The 21,317-nt window shown below is 45.7% G+C and overlaps 1 protein-coding gene across 4 annotated transcripts in view; it reads right to left on the bottom strand.

Moving 5' to 3' along the window:
* Nucleotides 1-21,317, bottom strand: part of LOC138513817 (N-acyl-aromatic-L-amino acid amidohydrolase (carboxylate-forming)-like) — a 233,148-nt gene that overhangs the window by 35,521 nt on the left and 176,310 nt on the right. For all 4 annotated transcript variants that reach the window (XM_069628920.1, XM_069628921.1, XM_069628922.1 and 1 more), the window contains 2 exons: nt 20,942-21,194; nt 20,505-20,700 (listed from right to left, as the gene is read on the bottom strand). In XM_069628920.1, coding sequence (XP_069485021.1) covers nt 20,505-20,700; nt 20,942-21,174 — 429 coding nt within the window. In that variant the 5' untranslated portion in view covers nt 21,175-21,194. The remainder of the gene's footprint in view (nt 1-20,504; nt 20,701-20,941; nt 21,195-21,317) is intronic.

The following is a 21,317-nucleotide window of genomic DNA, read 5'->3' as shown; positions in this document are numbered from 1 at the left end:
TGTGGTTGGAATGCCCTCGGGGGCCTAGGTCCAGGAATGGGAAAGTTCTAAGAGGAGGCTTAAGATGCGTGTGTGCATTTGGCCAAGATTAGGATTTAGGAGGGCTGGCTGGACTACAGTAATCAACCCAAGAGGTCAGGCACGTGGGCAGGTTCTTCGGGAGGTCAAGACAGAGCGCTAGTGTAGGAGACTCTGTGTACCCAGCTGGACTGAATTTTGTCTTAGGTTGTCGCTGTATTCTAATGGCATGGGTGTTGAGGCAGGTCTGGTTTTCGGTGCGAAACTGCTATGTGACCAGTTAGACTGAATTTGACATAGTTGTAGCTGCATTCTAGAGTGCGTGGATGGATAGCCGTGCCTGCGGCGGATGTCCACCAAAGTGGTGCGCTTACACATACCGTAAACTCAGATGGAGTTTATCTTCAATGTCGTTGAGTCATCCGATCTTCTGTGCCGGTTAGCCGGTGAAGGCACAAATGAAACAAGAGCAGGATATTTAGCAGCCCAGGGGGATCACGCATCCTAGATAGGATGCAGAGGATGTGAATGGACCCGTAAGAACCTTCTGTTATATATTGGGGAGGTAGGAGTTCGCCCACTTCAGAACTAGGAATAATACGTCCTCCTGCAGGTCCCAGACTCTGTAGATGGACTTCATGGTCCACTTTGTAGAATGCTGTTGAGGGGTACAGCAGATAGTGCATGTTGCCGGCACTTCTGAGTGCTGCCTCCAAGGCATTATCCCACATAGCTGGAGGGCCTACTTCATTGTCATGCCATGACCAAAACCCTGATGGATATTTATCGAACATAGTGTGTGAGATTAGAACCTCTTGCAGGTGGTAAGAGGCTATTGTTTCCAAAGTTTTGGACAGCTGATGGAGAAGTGGCAGAGCTCTGTAGCCAGCAGGTACACTGGGATCCACGGAAGGCATTTCTTTAGGACAGTTTGAGGTAGAGCATGCTTAAAACAGTCTGGAAAGGAAGTCTTAAACAGCTACCCGATAAGCAGAGCAAAAAGACCAGGGGCGGCTTTTAGGGTGGATGAGGGACAGGATCATAAAAGGAAGCAATAGGTTCAATTTATTTATTTATTTATTTAAGATTTATAAAGCGCAGACTATGGCCCGAAAAAAACATCAAGGTGCTACTGGTTCAATATAACACTAAGCTCGGCATTCGTGGGTGTTCACGTCTGGTAACAGCCCACCATCCCAAGCCTCCATGTGTGCCCAGGGCCATTACAGGCCAGGAATGCCTCTGAATATCGGCTTTAGCTCTATTAGCACCCCGGACAATCATCAGGGCTCCAAATAGTCGTTTTCAATTGGAAATCGGTTTTGTATGGCGCATGTGAATTGATTTCCCATTAAAAAAACTACAAATCACATGGCCCTATGAAAAGGAAATGGAAATATGGAAATAGAAAAGGGACGCAATCCCTTTATTGTTTCCCAGGATGTGAGACTGGGCGGGGTAGCGAGGAAAGGGCAGAGGGCGAGAACAGACGGTAAATGGAGGAAGGTGAGGTACTGGGCTGCAAGTTTCAATTGTGGCATAGGGGGAGAAGGGGAACTTTCCCAGTAAAAGCCATTCAGACTAGGCCAGATTGGAATTCAGGCACTTTTAGTGAATAAAGCCTGTGTTCTCGGACACTTAATTGACTGGTGCTTCTCCAGCGGGTGCTAATACAGGATACAAGTGAAATTACAAGATGAAGTGGTGGGTGAGGAAAGTAAAGACAGTGCGTTTCTGATGGAAAGGGGGCAAAGGTTATGGGAACTTCTCCCGGGGTCTACATTGCAGTGAGGGATTCCCTTATATTGACTATTTTATTTGTGAGAAAATCTGACAGATTATTAAGCAGCCGCTGAGTAAGCATTACTTTGAGTTTAAAGGTAGGGGAGGAGGTACAATCATGTAAACACAGGCAGGAGTGTGCTAGTGTGCTTGCCATTAAAGTGCACTACTTCTGAATAAAGCAGAATATACACCATTCTTGTGGTCAATGCTCTCAGCCAATAAGGCATTGGCTACTTGGATTCTAAGGCCTCACTTAGCTTTTTAGTCTTTTCACTTCATCATCAAGCCAAGTATTTTATGGAACACAAAAAGTATGTATGCAAGAGGGCCCGGAGGAACACGCCTTAGTTCATGTGATGGATGCGTCTCGGGAGGATAGCTCAGGGGCAATGTGCTCGCCTTGGAAACAAGACACAGAGCACCACAGGTTTGATCCTCGGGTCCGCACTTAGAAACCTCTGTGTATTAAGCGTGCTATAAATAACATATCATATCATATCATGGAGGCTGGGAAAAGAAGCAAATAATGGTGGGAAACGGTCTATGCGAAGGACCAGGGAATGCATGGGGGTTCGGCTGGGGGGTATGTACTCACTTAGGGAATGTGGAATCAGCATCATTACCTTATGTATAGGTTAGCCCTGTTGAACTCCAAGACTTTACACATTGACATGTGTTATGATTTTCATTTAATTTCATCATTTGTATAGCATCTTTCACCCTGGGTATGGTCCCAACGCGCTGGAGGTTGAAAGCTCTCGGAGGCACCGAAGTCTGTAGTGTGGGAAAGGTTAGGAGGCGCTAGTATGGGTCTGTGCATAATGGCCATTAAAGGTTATGAGGGCTTGGCCGAGTCCCTGCTAGCCACCCATAGCTAATTGGCATGTGTATGGGTGGAGAAATGTACACCAGAGAAATAAGATGGAGGGTGTATGTAATGGAAGTCATGTATGTGTGTAGCTACAGTTTGAATTTTTGTCATGAAAGGTAGCTAAATTCTTATGGCAGAAGTGTTGTGCAAAGTGTCATTTGAGTTGTATGTGAAAGCAGGTGCGTGCAGGAGTGTGGCCGCATATTTGACTAATTCCAAAAGCATGGAGTGCGAGAGGAAAAATGCATTTATTATAATCAAATTAAAGCCTAGAATTGGTACATTCAGCAAATTCTAATACATCTGGGTTGATACCTAATGGTGTATATAATCTGTATGCTTCCCGCTATAATTAATTGGGTACATGGGCCGCGAGGATAGCTCAGGGGCAATACGCTTTCCTTGGAAGCAAGACAATGCAGAGCAACGTAGATTTTATCCCCAGGCCTGCGCTTAGAAACTGGTTTTCTGGAATAAAGCGTTTTATAAAAAAATATTATAATAATACATTCAAGAACCCACTCAACAGTAAAGGCTACCTTTCCACTCACAGCTAAAATTCTACGTTATCTACCTTGTCTTTAAATCCCTCCATGGTATTTCTCCTCCTTATCTTTCCTCCCTTCTCTCCTTCTACTCCCCCTCCCGTTCCCTTCGTCCTGCTGACCATTTCCTTCTCACTGTACCTCCATCCCGCTGCGCTTCCTCCTGTTTCCACTCCTTCCAGCTCCTTGCACCTCTGCACTGGAACTCGCTCCCTCTCACAATCCGCTCTACCACAACCTTCTCCTCATTTTGCACTTCCCTTAAATCCCTCGTCCTCCATTCTCCTCCTTGATAACTCCCCCTCTGCCCTCTCTACTTCCCCTCCCCCTCCCTGATTCCTCTCTCCCCTCTCCTCCTCTCTCTTCCATTCCATTTTCCCCTCGTCCAATCCATCTCCAACACCCCCCCACATCTAGTCCCACTCCCCTTTGCCCCCCCTTCAGTTAATTGCTCTTTCCACTGTTTTATTGAATGATTCATGATGTCATTTTTTGCTCCCACTGTTATTTGTTGTTGTTATCTTGTATCTTGTTGTTCCATTGTACAGCGCCTTGGTGTAAAGCGCTATATAAATCAATCAATCAATCAATCAATCAATCAATTCTGCCAGTACCTGCATTCCTCTGGGAGCAACCCCTAGGTCGCCCTCCTGAATTATTCTAAGTGCATCAAAATAGCTAACCGCACAAGTCTTTTAAGTGTAACATGTTGGCTGCCCTAATGGATATTCACAGAGCAAAACTTTGGCTACACGTACAAATCATCCAAGAGCAGAAACAATGACCACCTTTCTAATTTCAACACGTTGGCCACCCTCACAAATACCTACAGTGTGATAAATTGCCAACCCTCCACAATCCATCTAAGTACAATAAATTGCCTACCACCCCCAGAATCCATCCATTGACCCACCAAAAATGTGTCTAAGTGTAATACATTGCTCACCCCCAAAATCTGTCTAAGTGCAATACATTGCCCACCCCCAAAATGTGTCTAGGTCAATACATTGCCTAGACCCGAAATACATCTGAATGCAAGACATTTCCAGCCCCAAAATATATGCAAGTGCAACACTTTGCCCACGTCCAGAATCCATCTAAGTGCAACACATTCCCTGCCCACCTCCCCCAATAAATGTAACTGCGACTGACTGCCCGTTCCCAAAATGCCTAAAGTTGAAAACGTCTGCCCTTCAAAATACGTCTATCAGCCTATCTAAGGAGTGCAGCAGGTAATCTACACAATGATCTGATTTGAAGGCAGTAATGAAGAAGTGGCAGGTTTTTAAACATTTCACATAGGAAAGGGCTTTGCAACCTTTGGCTCTCCAGATATTTTGGACTACAACAACCATCAACACTAGCCAGGATAGTCAATGGGGAGGGATCATGGGAGTCATAGTCCAAAATATCTGGAGAGCAGCAGGTAGAAGACCCCCTCAAGTAGGACAAAGAATGATGCTTGGAATCCCATTTCTGGGCACTATCAAATTTGAGGAGGTTTTGGCAGTAAAAGAGAAGCAGAAACCTGTTGGGAGTAGTTAGCCAAGCTAATATGAGCAGGAATGGGGATGAGGGTGACCCAGGAAGTGAGGGGGCACCCAGGGACAGCCAAGCAAAGACATGGAGTAGGGAGGGCCACCCAACATTTTTTTCATTAGGACATCTGTTCGAGAGTCCAGGTAAGTAATGCAATCACTCCGAATGTATAGATGGTAGATATTGCTAATGAGGCCTGATGGTTTATAGTCGATTCACCTGAGGCAGACTCATTGGAGAATAAATGCCCTGTCAAGGACAGGATTGCATCTTGAGAGCCTAAAACCTTCTCTACTTCATATCTATTGCAACACTTTCATACAAGGGCCACTCCTGTTCCCTTGTTACCCATATGGTAGCATAGTCAGGTTTTGGGAATGCAGAGAGAGGTCTCTGGGGGCCCTAAAGAGTAGACTGTGATCAAGCATCGGTGCGTATTGGCCATTGCGTTTTGAGGAGCAGCAGTTTAGAAGGCCGCCCAGGTTTCAGGCGTGCATTCCCCAGCTCACGCATGCATTCCTGGTTGTTGTCTTCTGTAGGAATGTGCAGATGTTGTAAAGTGAGCCACCCCTCTGACCCTCCCGAGTGAGGGCAGCCACTGTAAGGATGATGCAGAAACTGGCAAAAGGTAAACAGAAGGTCTGTAGATGGGGCCTGCAGGAGCCAGCAGGCACTAGCAAGCATCACCCTATTTCTAGACACCCTTGGCTCGTGTGTCCAGGCGTGAATGCCCCTGAAGGGAAAAGGGACTAAGTATCAACCTCCTGGAAGAACAGCAATCCAAGCAAGTCTAGGATGTGTTGTCTACTAGTTTAGAAGCAGTGGTCGAAGTGCATGAAAAGAGGTAGTGGAACTATGTTCCCTGCTGGCCTGCAACGCTCCCTACAGACACCATCGCCACGCCCACTCCTGCGCACAATACAAACCCCCAAACAAATGTGCCTGCTGTTTAAGAGAACATTTAGTGCAGTGCATTGAAAGTGCAGGTTTCAACTGCTCCCTGCACTTTTATTTTAAAACGAAACCATTCTGGAACTGTTTCTTCTTAAAATAAAAGTATAAGAACAGTAAAACTTAATTTAAAAAAAAGTAGAGGAGCACCATTACCAACCGCTCCCTCCCACTTTCACCACTGTATAGAAGGCAGTCGGCGACAAGGGAGAAAAGGAAGAGCACTGTCAAAGTCAAAGAAGCTTCCAGGCCTCTTCTCTAGACCCTTAAACTAATGGGGATAGGGGATGGAAGAATGTGAGGTGAGAGACAAGATTCGGCAAAACCCTCCACATCATTGTTGCATCCGTGCAGCAGACAAATCAAGCAGTGCCGGACGTATCTGGTGCCTGGATGCGTGGCTGTCCTGATTGCCTGTGCGCTTCCCAAGAAGTTTTGAAATGTCACGTGACTGATAGAGGAACTCTCAGGACCCCCCCTTGTTTTTTGCATAATTTAAGTAACTTTGGGTCTCACCCTAGGTTACTAGGGGAATCCAGACATGGACCCCTTGCTCACTATTCTTAGAGAGGCACAGCTCCACCATACAAATGGGATTCAACCAGACTGAAACACGTGTCTGGGGGTGCTGTTGGTACTCTTGCTCTGAGGAGAATTGCCTAGTATTTCAGTGCTCGCCTGTCCCTGGGCAGGACAAAGACTGCTATGTTTTGGATATTTATCCTCTGTGAAAGCTTAAGTTACTAGGGGAATCCAGACTTGGGCCCCTTGATTACTACTCTTAGAGAGGCAGAGCTCCACCCTACTGATGAGGTCCAACCAGACCGAAACACGTATCTGGGGTTGCTGTTGGTACTCTTGTTCAGAGGAGAATTGCTTAGCATTTCAGTGCTTGACTGCCCTAGGGCAGGACAAAGACTGATACGTTTTAGATATTTCTCCTCTGTGAAAGATAGTGAGCTAAAGACTCTGGGTAAGGCTCTCGTAACCAGGACTAATGTCTGTCAGAGGGACTCCCAGGACCCCCCTTGTTTTTGCATAATTTAAGTAACTTTGGTTCTCACCCTAAGTTACTAGGGGAATCCAGACATGGAAACCTTGCTCACTATTCTTAGAGAGGCACAGATCTTCCCTACTGATGAGGTCCAACCAGACCGAAACACGTATCTGGGGTTGCTGTTGGAACTCCTGTTCAGAGGAGAATTGCTTAGCATTTTGGTGCAGGACAAAGACTGCTATGTTTTGGATATTTCTCCTATGTGAAAGATAGTGAGCTAAAGACTCTGGGTAAGGTTCTCCTAACTGGGACTAATGTCTGGCAGAGGGACTCCCAGGACCCCACTTGTTTTTTGGGAAAGCAGCACAAGCAACAGGAAGAAATGACGGTGAGTGCTGCCAAAGATTACCCAAGATCTCTCCTCCAATCCCATGCACTCAGTGGGGAGAATGTTTGGGTGATTGTGCATTGCTGAAAATGGCAAAACTGTACTATAGGAATCCACCTCCTGTTAGAGGGAGGCTGAACAGGGTGATGGGTGCTGGGACTAGGAGTGCAGTCATGGCAGGCACATGAAAAGCTTGTGAAAAGTGTATAAAAACAGAGCCAACATAACGCTCCATTTTATAGAGATGACTTGAAAGGTGTACAAACCCCACAATAACCCAACCTGACAATATAGGACTCGTTTTTAACATATTGAGCAAAAAATTTTAAATGTAGTATTATTTCCCCCAACCTGAATGGAAGTTTACAATTACCAGCATGCAAAGTAATGTGGACCTGAAAGATTTCCTCTGGGTTTTACAACTCTACAATCAAGGCTGAAAGAAACACAGTTAAAGAAAATGCATGACACCCTCACCTGCTTATAGTCATTGTTTAGCACATGATGCAGCTTAGGGCAACTTTCCCAAAATATTTGCCCAACATTCCCATCCGACATAGCTACTCCCAATTACACACTACCGGATGTGTCTGAAGCCATCTATCATTACTCACACTTTAAATAGAGCAGCTCTTTTCTTAACTTAGAAGTGACTCTCAGGGAGCTGGAAGTAGCTGCTCACTGGAGAGACTGTGTTGTATGGGGTCTCGGGCATGGGCCTTTGGTATTTCCAGATACTGGGAATGGCGGCCCAATTCCTGCAAGGTGAATGTGAGTTTAGGAACATGATTAGGCAGCAGCCTTATCATTATCATTGGCGTAAGTGCAGGATAACATGTGGATCAATCAATAATGGAATTTTTAGCACCCTCCAGAGGATGAAACTCTAAGCCATCTCGAATTTGACTTAAACGCTTCACACAAAATCATCTAGCAACGGCATTGCCCACTCACCTTCTAAGCGCAGTCAGTGAAAGCCTCCCTTAAGGACTGCAAACATCACAGAGAGATTGTGTACTAGGGCATATGTCATGTTATGTTTTGCGCCTCTTGGTGCTTAGGAAGGAGCTGGGTTGGGTTTGGGTTCTTTGGAGTGGGAATTATAGTGGCACTGCATAGCCCCAACGCCCATGATAATTGTGCTTTTTGTGTTAAAAAGCACCAAAACTGGAACAAATGTAGATGCTTATAATATGAATTGATTGGCATAGCGAGCAATTACAGATGTGGCCTCCATCAGCTGTGGCAGACATTTTTAGAAATGGCTACCTCCAGTAGTGTGAATTCACATACCTGGTGAATTGGGGAGGATTTTATGTTGATAGGAGGTTATTTTGCTTGATATAGATGTTGATAGAGCTTGGGGAAGAGATTGTTATAAAGCCCTATTTATTGGATAAACCATCATCAAATTAAGTCTAATCCATCAATTTACTAACAATATGGCTGCCACTAACGTTTAAAGTGTTAACTGTCTATGTTGCACCAGACACTGTATGGTGTCATCAAACACCAGAAGCATCTTACTGCAGTAATGCCATTGACTTTTTTCACATCAGTCACCACGCCATGTTGTAAATGTCCCATTGTATGGTTAGTTTTAAAATGAAATAACATAATGCATATCGAAAACATTACTTGCTCAGTATGCACTGGTAGGTGGGTGGTTGTGGTTGTTGAGTTTGTTTGCTGCTGTTGTGGTCATGCGTTGCAGGGTTGTGTGGTGGTGATAGAAGTACCAGAGCAGTAACTAGCAGAAAATGAACATTAACTTGTAAACATGTTTGCATATTTGCAAGTTGAACCAGAAGTTGCTGGATGTGGTTGCTGATCACCAGAAGCTACCCGAACACTAGATTTTAGTCATCGCAGTTGCTGAAAGTTCTATCCTTGTTCAAGCCTTTAGACTAATAGTGGTGGTTGCTGATGCTTTTATACTAAACAGAGAGTTGCCTGGAACTACTATTCCGTAGCATAGGTAGCATAGGTATAATGTCCAAGAACATAAGACTAATTGATCTCAAACAGCCCGTGCCACAAACATCTTCACTTCCAGTGCACATTAAGTGGAAGCAATGCTTAATTTTCCTTCTAAGTCCATATGACAAAATAAATAGGCCAAGAAAGTACACTCAGGTGGCTGGAACAGTGGGCGAGAATACACAATTCCAGCCCGCTTTTCCAGCCACCGAGGCCCTTCCCAGGGTCGTGTTATTTTTTTTCCTTTTTCTTTTTTCCTAATGTGGGGAGGCAACAGGGAGGTTCTGCTGCCTCCCCACGTTAGAAAAACACAATTCTCCTTTCCTCCAACCCAACTTACCTGCAGGACCAGAGCCTTGCGCTCTGGTCCCCTATGCTCCTGTCGTCTGGCCGCTGCCATTAAAATAGAACAGGGACTAGGTCTCTTTTCAGATGACGGGGGCCATTTTGGAACATGTTTTCCATGGCCGCCATCATCCAAAAAGGGACCCAGTCCCTTTTCTATTTTAATGGCGTGGCCATTTTTTTGACATTTTTGTTCCTCCGACGGGAGATGGGCTTGCGCTGAGCTCATCGCTCGTCGGACGAAAAAAAAAAAGAAAACTCTCCGCACCCCAGGAAATCCCGGTGTACGAATAGCTTTCATGCCTCTTCTGGGGGGCGGACATGTGGTTTAATGGCCCACAGCTCAGGACTGGCAGGCTGTTAAACCCCATGTCCATCCCCCAGCCGGGGCGGGAAAGCTATAATTTCTTATCTGAGAATGTGATAAAGTTAAAAAACTACGACAACTTCCACAAACTCTCCAATTGGAAAGACTTGATGAAGGTCATGGCATTGATGCAGCCATCATTGAAAAGAATTTGCAGTACCATAATACATGCTGGCTAAATTACAACATACACATCTTAAAAGACCAGAAAAACAAGCACTCAATATAGAAGGTAACAGTGAGGAAGCACCCACTGTATGTAAACACACCAGATCACACTCATGTACTCATAAAGCAATCCAATATATTTTTCTGTGGGCAACCCACTGGGACTGAAGGTCTCCATGAAGCAGCAACATTCAAAATGGACGAACATGTGAGGGACTATGCAGAGATTCTTGGAGACATGGCACTGCTGGGTCAACGGGTCAGTGCTGGAGACATTGTGTGCCACTTCGACCAAATATCACACTAAGTGCTTGTTGGGTCGGTACAGCAGCGCAAGAAATGTCAAGTCCGATGACTCCTAGAACACGGATCAAGAATGCTCAGCAGTCGCCTTTGCCGAACTTGTGGTGACTAGGCTAGATGAAGGAACAGCCTCAGTATGGAAGCTGTCTGATCTCACCTTCCTCTATCCATCCAGGATGGCACCGTTGGGAAGCAAGCGGGGCACCACTGTTCACTCTACACAACTCAAGCAGAGGCTCCTTGCTCATTTTCCAGACATGCGGGCACACAGTGAGGGCAGAGATGCCGCCCTAGCATTTGAAGAGGACGTAGGTATGGCTCTCGGAATAGCCTGCGAGCTGGAACATGACAACGATGCAGTTTATCCTGCACATGATGCCCAAATTGTGCATCACAGCATGTTTGGAGAAGTCAAGTCATTCAATGGCTTCCCTAAAGGATGCCAAGGAGAATCTTTACCTTCAATGTTGCTTTCCCCGGTACTCGTGATCCCAGATGGTCCAAGTATCAAAGATCAGATGGCAGACACAACACAAGCAGCACTAGCCAGTGTCTAAACGCTGAAGTTCCATAGTGTGAAAATGAGCGGACCCGTGGACTACAGTAGCAAGCCTTGTTCGACACCGCTGTACTCAGGAGAGAATCTCAGTTTATAGAGTTGCTACATGCTCACGCATGCAAGAGGGAACTGGTTGTCAGGCTATCAAAGCTGGGCTTGAATATCTCCTACAACCGCGGTCTTCAACCCTTGGCTCAAAAGGGAATTAGCGTCTGTCAGCAGTTTCACAGGGAACAAGCGGCTGTCCCCTGAAGATGCATGTCAAAGTCTGCGCAACTGCCGCTTCCGGCAATGTAGATCACAATCTCAGTGCAAGAACAGCACTGCTACCTCTCTCATTCAGCATCCCTCTTTCCCTGCTGAAGGAATAGATGGAAGCAGTGTCCTTTCTGAAAGATCTGGGGATGCAAGCTCCAAAACCAGCAGCCACTTGCCACACAAATACACTCTTGTGCCTCCTGTTACCGGCGGCAACGAGAATTTGTGTCTCCCAGATGCTATCGTGATCACACTAATCAGGGATGGCTTCAAAGGGCAGACCGAAGAATACATGTGGTTACAGCATGCAAGAAACGTCTTGCAAAACAAAATTGGACATAAGACAACCTGTCGTCCTGCACTCTCAGGTGGTGGAAACTTGCAACTGGGTGCAAAGCAATATCTCCTCACATTGTCCAGATGTTGAAGCCAGATGGACCCAAGATCTTCAGTCGCCATTCTCACGAGTTCTTCATTCCACACCTGTCTACCAAGCTACACATTACTTCACGCCTTGATCTGATCTGGGACAGGTACCTTGCTGATTCACTGAAAGGCAGCGCAAGAGCACAGCGTGGTAAAGACATGGGCAGACATGTGATTGCTGAAGCCACCATTCCAAGAAAGTGGCAATCCTTCTCCGGGTGACCACTAATCAGACAGAGCTGTTCTAGCTCCTGACTGAAGCAGTCCTCATGTGACTTAAACCAGGAAGATAAGCAACTCATCACCGCCAATGGGGTGGCCACCCCGAGCAAGCCACATATGCCAGATGTGGCCTCACTTATGCCATGTGGCCATGAAGAAACTGACAGTCTTATGTTGTTGCATGCATTTCATGCAACCCGGAAACAGACACAACAAAGTATTGCTTCAGACTGTGGACTCCGATGTTGTGGTTTTAGCTCAGCTGTATCGGTGGGCCAGAAGACGTAACCAGATGATGACCTCTGGCAGCCATATGAACTGGCAAGTGTTTTAGGTACTTGGCAACCCATGAAATAGCAAACGGTATGGGACCCAAGAATGCACAGTCACTACCAAGGTTCCATGTACAGATAGCAGTGAGCAGTGATAGTGTCTCCAGTATCACGGGCCATGATAAAGAGAATGCCTGACCAGTTGGTCTATGCTCACAGGAGTATCCACCAGCATTGCAAGAGCGGGGGGCAAGCCACAAAAAAACTCCTGCTGCTTTGCCACCCAAATGCAGTGAGGGCGATTCCATACATCTCATTCGTGCCCCCAAACTCCCCTCTCCTCACCACCCCAATCAACTGTTTTGGTAACATTAGCGGGAGATGGCATTTTAACGCATACACATAACAAAAAATAAAACTGCAGGACCATTACAGATGGTGGACACTCATCTATTACAGCTCTGTCCAGGCTCTGTGGGGCAAAATGCATGCAAATCTCCTAATTTGCATGTGCTTTGCACTACAAACATCACCATAGAAATATGTTGAGCATTAAGAGTATGGCTTTAAATGTCCCCATCCTGCAAGCACAGTCACAAAAGCATCATGCCGATTCATGTGAGCATAACAAATCCCCCATGGGGTTTAAAGCCATAGGGGGTCATTCAGAGTGAGACGGTAAGGGGTTAACGGCACCGGTAATGGTGCCGGAGCCGTCAACCCCTTACCGCCTCATTACGAGCAGACCAGGGTGCTAACAATGGGCCCGTTATTAATGGCCCGTTGTTAGCACCCTCCCAATTCCCATTGAGCCCCATGGGGGCTCAAATGGGAATGGTTCCTCGAATTAGGGATTGCCAGGCCCTCCAAGGTCGGAATGGCCCGGTAATTCCTCATTCGAGGAACCCGGACCCAGTACACGGTAAGGGGGTAGCCATGCCGCTAATAGCTAACTCCTACCTTGTAATGACCCCCATACTCATTATTTCATAAAGCATGCAGCATTCTTCTCCCTTCTGATCACCCCATTCACATTTCTTAAGGGACAAAAGTCCCTGCTAATCGTCCCTCACATCAGTGGCTAATGGCTCAAATTGTAATGCTCTGTTGATGCAGAGCAATGTGTGAGGTTCACAAGAGAGCTGCTCTGCTGCCGGGCGCTCCAAATGACATTAGCCCACACTATAAGGTTGGTGGAATGGGTTTACCGGCACCGGTAAAGGTGCCGGTTCCTGTAAACCCGTTCCGCCCTTTTACGAGGTCTCCTCGCGGGACCCACAATGGGCGCCTGGAAAAACCATCATTAACGGGCCCGTTGTTAGCTCCTTCCCCATCCCCATTGATCCCTACGGGGGCTCAAATGGGAATGGGGATGGACCGGGTCTGGGTTCTTTAGACGGGGAATTACCGGGTCCGCCAAGGTTGCGATGGCCCGGTAACTCCTCATTCGAGGAACCCGGGCCCGGATTGCGGTATGGAGGCAATCATGCCGTTAAATGCGGCATGGTTACCTTCAACCTTCTAATGAGTCCTATTGTCCTGGAAGAGGGACACCTCCCCCTTTCAGCACCCTCATTAACAATTCAGGTGCCAAGCTAGAAAGGTGTCTTGCTGTCAGGACAATGAGAGTGTTGAGCAGGAACACTGTGCGGCCCAGCACCCCCATTGTCCGACCAGCCAGCGGGACACCTTTCCAAACAGGAGAGGTGTTCCGCTGCCAAATGTCCCGGTCTGGCTATTGAAAGAGCCACTGGGGGCAAGCTGCCCCACCTGCCCCCCGCTTGGTATGCCACTGGCTGTTCTGCCTTCACTGACAGAGGAACTCCTGCAGCTGTCCACAGCTCCAGGTGACACACCAGAGGTTGTCATGCACACCTGCAAGTGATTCGCCAATCTGCTACATGACAGAACCAGCACGTGCGCAGGTGTTAGTAACATGACTGAAACTTCCCAAAGAAGAACAATGTGCAGCTAATTCCAAAAACCAAGGCAGCTCTGGAGGGTGTCACGTTGTTTTGCCGACAGGAGTTTTTTTGAAGTAATTTTTAACAAAAGAATTACTTCAAAAAATCTCATTCACATATATGAGGGGAGTAAGGGGATAGAAGGGATAGGGAGGGGCTTGGTGTAGGGATAACAATATAGGGAATGGGGGCTTAGGGAGGGAACCCTCAAATATAAACAAAATACAATTTGATTCGTTTATTTAGAAGTAATTTCGTTGACAATAATGACTTCGACAAAACTCCTGTCATCACAGGTACGAAGAACCCTCTGGAAGATGGTCCCTGTGCATATTAAGCAAGGAGAGCTGGGCAATATTTCGGAAGGATGCCAAAGGTTAAAGAACTGAACCTTGAAGACAGAGCAGCAGCGCAGAACACACACATGTAAGAATAAGAGAAAGGACATGAATGCGATCGTTTACTGTTGTGACTCTCACACAGTAACAGCCAGATCAACGTCTATTACGGTGGTCAGTCAAAATGTCGAAAATAAAATGTAGAATGACAATAATGTCGAAAAATAAATGTAGAAAAAAAAATGTAGAATTCCCTTTTTTTTAATTATATATTTATTTTGGGGTCCAGGAATAAAAAAAAATAGGTAAAACAAAAAAAAAAAAGGCAAAAAAAGGGGGGTGGGGGAGACCCCCCATTTCGAATAAAAAACGTCATAAAATAAAATTCGACATTTTTTTTTTCTACATTTTTTTTTTCTACATTTTGACTTTCTACATTTTGTCTTTCGACATTATCACCATAAACCGTCTATTACACATTATTTCATAAGACGATGATGGTTCTGCTCTTTCGAAACTAATACTTGTATCCACAATCCTGCTGTAGACTGCATGCTCCCCAAGGAGGTGAGAAGGGGTGGGGGGCCTTGACATGCTCCCTGCGGCGCAGAGGTGCACTGGAGAGTGCACATTCTGCAGCTAGACACAGTCCAATGCACCTCACCCCTTTGGTGAGAAGCCCCAAGTACGTAAAATGGATTGGCTGGCACCCAACGCTTATTGGATGCCCTCCAAAGGCATGTGTAGCCACGAAGAGCCACCAGCTGCAGGTCACACGACCCCCAGAGGGGCGCGGTACAGTCTTCAGCTGAGCAATGGTGGCCTGGACATATGGTTGAGTGGGTCATTTGCCAGCACATTTCTGCCATTCGATGGGTTACTTATAACCTCACAGTTCCTTGCCAATTTTCCAATTTTTGTCCACCACCTTAGTTAGGTATGCAGGACTGGTATATCCTAGACTCCCTGTGCTCCCCCCAAATAAAAAAGGAAAACATTAAATACAGCCCAAGGGATCAGAGTCAGGGCACGGGGTGCAGGGCTTCAACACGGCCTGCAAGGGATTGTTTCTGAGGAGTGCCAACTGGTGTTGGTGCCCCCTTATTGAAAATCAGATCTTTAATCCCAAATCCCAGGATCCAAAGGGTAAAAATAGGAAAGACGAGAATCAGGCCAAATTGCTTTTCAGGAAGGGTTGAAGGAGGGCAGGTGCTCTCGAAATGGGCGATGACTTTTGGAAAGCAGCCAAGGTGAATTGGAGAGTAGAAGGTTAGATGAACACGAGGAACCATTCTGAAACAATGAAGATTTTAGACTGGAGATTGCACGCGCAGACGACGATATTGATGGGATGAGGCCTACCATGGACCAGTCTGTCAAAGGTTCTCAAGACTGGTGAGGTGCAGTTTAGAGTTTACCTTCCAGACTAGTACAAATCTGAATGCAAATACCATCAAAGGCTTATGGGCAAAGCACCAGAAATTAATTGAAAATACTTAAGGTGAAATGAAGTTAGCCTTACTTTTCAGTCAGTTTCAGCACTGTCAGTCACCACTTCATAGAACGTCAAGAATGTCCTTAAAATACCTCAGTTGAAGTTATGTGAAGGTTATGGGTTAATCTAACGAACCCCCATTGATTTTCCGATCAAAGTACTTAAACAACCTTGACTACAGGGCCACCCTCATGCATCCCATGTCATTCATTTTGTCTCATGCAAGGGAACAGTAACTCAGCATCACCCTTCTAATTAAAATTGAGTTTTATAGCCTAGAAAAGCATTAGTGATATTGTCTTTTTAAATGTACATATTTTATTTTATTTTATAAAGAAAATACATGGTACAAAAACATACAAGCAGAAATATTAAACCAGTGCACCCGAAATCTCCCTCCTCTTCTCACCCTCGGAGGTCAATCTCCAAGAAACAGGACCATACGTCCCAAAAAATATTCAGTATCTTACAGGTTTTCTATAGCACTTTCTCAATCAAAGATATGTTTCGTAATTCCTGAACCCATTCCAATCTAGTATGCAGCATCACTGTTTTCCAGTGTTTCAAATGTGAAATCTAGGTTTGTGTGTTACACTTTATTAATTGACCCTGTTACTTTTTACCAGCAAGTGCTAATCCGGGACATTCCCAAAGCATGTGTTCTAACAAGCCATTTCTATGTTTACAACCCCAGCACGTTTCTGAATCACACATTCCTCTTTCAAGCATTCTTGATGGTGTCCAAAAGACTCTATGAAGAATTTTAATCTGGCAGACTGTATCTCCCCAAACTCTGAGAGCACAGTGCAATCATATCACAAAGCTCAGACCAGTCGCCCACTGTAATTTCATGTCCTAATGCCCGAGGCCATTTAGATTCCACCCCTGTATACCAAGGCTCTGAATTCTGGAGCAAGTGTACATCAATGAGGCAACTTGTTCTCCTGAACAACTCTGTAAAAGAGGCCTCCCTATATCTCCTCCCCCCTTACCAACTCCACACTTTCTGGTTATAACATTTGTAATCATTCTATACTGGCCACATATACCACCATCCATGGCCCTCCAGTTCTTGAACGTCTCAAAAGGAATACATTTTCCATCCAAAAATAAGTCTTCCATCTGGTCAACTCCTGCTAGATGCCAGCATGGCCAGTACAACAATTTACCATTTTCAGATGGGTTAGGATTCAACCATAGCGATGCCTTCCCCCACCAAATATGGATCCACACCCAGTTTCTGTGAGGAAGCTCTCAAGCGCCACCTTAGATATGCTGTTGGTTCACTGTCATCACTTTATTTTGTCACGGTTATAAGTAGAGCCCTGGGTTCCGATGGAACAATTTTATTGGACTCAGATATTACCAGTGATATTGTAAATGTACAAATGATTGCTGCCATGTTGACACCCTAAATTGTGTCATGCTTGATGCCATCCAGTCATCCACCCCCACCTCCCGGTGAACTACCTGTCCCCTGTCAATCTCCCCTGCCCCCCACATGTGGCCTTATTTCCCCTCCCCCACGCCAACGTCCTTCTGCCCTCCTACCTCCCTGAGACATCATAACAGAACGATGTGGCGTTTAAGCATTGGGCTGATACCTATGGAAGCCATACACAACATACGAAGTCGAAGATAGAGACTTGAGTTATAGTAAGGTTGGGCTTTCCGTGGGAAGATACGTTTTTGAGATGCCAATAACTTTGTCACCCTTCAAAAAAAACTGCATGAATATCCCCACCCTCCCACCCCCAAAAAAACACTGGATTTTAAATGTTTTAGAAGGTTTCACAAGGCATCAATCTGGTGGTGGGGGGCAAGCTATTATTGGGTACCAAAAGTTCAATTTTGCATTGAAACTCCCTTTGGGAATGCCTATAGCAAAAACGAATGGACCAACTGGCATCTAACTTACTGTCGGTGCTGGTATCGGGGTATATTTGCAAGCTTTAGTTTGGCGGACATTTGTTCAGCAGTTTACAAAAAAAGTGGGACAAAATGGCCCAAAATATGTAGAGACATTGTAGGGGCTCACACAGTCTGTGGATGCAACTGGTAAGAATTCAGAAAAGGTATTGGCTGAAACCAGGCTGAAAAAAGTGTGCCTGTCCACAACATTTCCTTCAAATCCTGCACTGAAAATGTTTTCCAATTGGCAAGTAGAAGCCTCCTGGGCAGTGGGCCCAGAGGGGTTTAATGTGCCATGGGAAATTGAAAGAAGACTGTTTTGGCCACAGTGCCCACAGGCCACCCAGAAGGTCCATGCGACCCAAGTTGCCCACCGGCCACCAGCCATAGGCATTTTGCAGTTGAAGATTTCGAGGGCAGAGGTGTGCAATATGGCCCTGGATTCTAGGAACAAATGGTCTTTGTGAGAGCAGGATTCGTTGCCATCAGCCAGATCTGCAGACTTGAGTCCCGTCTCAGACCCGGTTTGAGGTCTGCTGACACATCTCGTGGTTTGCATGCCACCTATTGCCCCTTTGGCTATTGGCTGGGGCAGTGCCCACTAAGCATGGCCACTGGCCATGCTTAGTGGGCATTGTAGGTATGCTAGTGTATATCATGCTAAAAGCATGGAAATTTGGTGAAAAACGTAGACTGAAGAGTTGTAATGGTTACATTTCCCTTAAACGAGCATGGAAAGTCATTGCAAAAATGTTGTCAAAGGGTTAGTATGGTTGCAACACAAAAAAACAAAACTCAAAAGACGTGTCTGTATGGACTCTAAAACAAAAATAGCTCAGCTACCGCCATTGCAAAACCTCCCTAAATCGGGCAACATAATATGTTGCTCACGATGTCACAAATAACAACACAACTGGGATGCACATACTCACACAGCCACACTTCCTACAGGAATTGAGAAACAAAAACAAGCTAAGGAAAAAAGGAGTACCCCAAATTGTTATGCTCACTTTAAATATGATTCGACGGCGAACACAATATGGGGATATAGGGTATTATTGTTAAAAGCCCAAACATCACTAAAACCTGTGTGCATATACATATTTGCAAGCATCCGGTGTAATTATAATTAAGTATTTATACATGGAGTTCCTATTGCTGCATGAAGCCTTGGATATACTCGATGTGAGGTACCCGATGCTGAGTCCTGACAACCCGGTACCAGTCAGAATCACAAACAATGAACAACACACATCAAGGACTTGATACATTATTTTGTGAGGTCTATTATTTGCCTTGCTTATAAGACCAATCTTAAATGCAAATATGTTTACTTTTCCTAAAATAATAGCACCTGGGGTGGGGGTATACAGCCAATCAGGTTCCGCGGATCATGGGATGAAACCTCTGATTTCATCTTGCGTTCCACGGAACCAGCAGGCTGCCTCCTCTGCCCGCCATCAGCCCCCCACCCTCCTGTTTGTTTACTATTTCCACCCCCCTCTGCTGCCCCCATACCTGACTGTTGCTGCGGTGGCACCTCACATCGCTGCCGCAGCATCTTCACTTCCTCTCGCCTGTCTGGCCACCATGGTAATGGAAGAGACGCTCCATACGAGCTCTGCCTTCTACAACCATGGCGGCCATCTTGGCAAAGTATTGGGGAGGATAGCTCAGGGGCAACAGGCTCGTCTTGGAAGCAAGACGAGATGCAGAGAAACACAGGATTGATCACCGGGTACGTGCTTAGAAATCTCTGGTTATTAAGCGCATTGTAAATAACCAATTACAATTAAACAGGACGCACGTGGTGTGCCGTTCAATGAATGCAAATACTGCTTTGGTAATCGGGGTGCTATTAGCATTAGTAACCCGTTCCTTGAGCTGCACCATGGGGTAGCCCGTGGAACGGGTTGCAAACGCCACATTTGAATGCAAGAAAAGAAGGTTAATTGGTCTTACGTTTGTATTATATCGCAAAAGTTTATAATATTTTACAAAGTTTATTAGCCATTTTACAAGAACATATTTGTGTGCTTTCTTACAATTAGTGTAAGAAAAAACTTCATATCTAAAGAAAATCAAAGTATGGGTACACAGCACAACATTTCCATTTGTTCAACCTAGTGCGCAGGCACACAAGAATTATAGTGACTCTTGCATTCTCCAAGGCTCTTACGTATATATATATATATATATATATATATATATATATATATATATATATATATATATATATATATATATATATATATATATTTTATATATATATATATATATATACACACACACACACACACCCACACACACACACATACACACGCACACAAACACTCTCACACACACACACACACACCCCGCCCCGGCGTATAGCCCGAAACAGAGCTGGCCACCATACTGTCCCTTGAGTGGAAACACTGCCCTTCAATGACTCCCAGGAGTGTTCGTTACATGATGAATATGCATTCCAGATAAGGTAGATGTCTCATGGTCATTCATCTATGCAACACGCTGGAGCAGATGGCCCAGGCCCTATCCCATCATGTGGATGCAATGGTGTCATTCAAATTTAAAGTAGACAGCTCCTGGGCTGCAATAATGCAAATATTAGAGCCCGCAAATCCCTGTTTAACAAATGGGGATTTGCGGGCAAAATGGCACACAAATCCTGTTTTTTTCGGCGCAAATAATCCATGAATCAGGGCCTCTGTATCTAGTCCTTGATGTGTGTTTTTAACTTTTTGTCTGGGATGCACTCCATGGCACTGGCTCTATTAGAGGACACCAAGAGCGCATCATTACCTGTATGTAGTTTACCATATGCAAGGCAAAGTAGTTCTCTGGACTGTTCACAATGATGCAGGCACCCATGTTGGAGGTGGTGTTGTGCATATCGAAGAGGAAGTCAAAAGCCTCTGGAGAGCCCTTCGGCCCGTACATTTTGTTGATTTCTTTGGCTCGCTGGACCTCGTACGGCTCATCTTCAGAATCTGCAGCACTGGAAGGGGGGGATGGGGGAAGGGGAGATCAGGGTATAGGATTTGCAGGCGCATCATTTTAGGTTCACATCAAAGCTGTACACGGTGCATTGAGATTGGATTGTGCATGGCTGTGTGGAACAGGGTGTGTGTGTGCGCATGCGTGCATGCGTTCATGTGTGTGTGTGTTATGTAGAACTGACCCAATCAGATGTCATCATGACTATCATAAGCTTCCAAGGCCCCTGGAAGGATACCTACGTTAGGAACTCCTTTTTAAAGCTGCGGTTCAGATCCTGCTGCATGTACCGCACACACTTCTCCATGGCGCGGGGGTTGGCAATGAAAGGCGTGACACTGAACGTAGACCGGTGCAGCTCCACGGGGTCTTTCAGCCAGTGTCTGGCAAGGAAGACCCCTGACATTTCATTACCGTGGGTAGCCCCAGCCACCAGCACGCGCTTCAATGGCTTCATTGGTCCTTGGGAGGCCATCTTAAGAGTAATGGCTTCTCCTACAAAGGAAAAGAGGCCAGGAGGTAAGTGAAAGACCACTGCCCATCAGTACCATTAACACATGAGCACCCCACTGATTGCCTTGCAGCACAGCAAGGGAATGGGCCAAAAGAATATACACA

The sequence above is a fragment of the Ambystoma mexicanum genome, chromosome 12, assembly GCF_040938575.1.
Source record: "Ambystoma mexicanum isolate Mex_15411 chromosome 12, UKY_AmexF1_1, whole genome shotgun sequence".
In the NCBI taxonomy this organism is placed as follows: Eukaryota; Metazoa; Chordata; class Amphibia; order Caudata; family Ambystomatidae; genus Ambystoma; species Ambystoma mexicanum.
The sequence above is the reverse complement of the archived record's forward strand: the minus strand, read 5'-3'. Positions and strand labels throughout refer to the sequence as shown.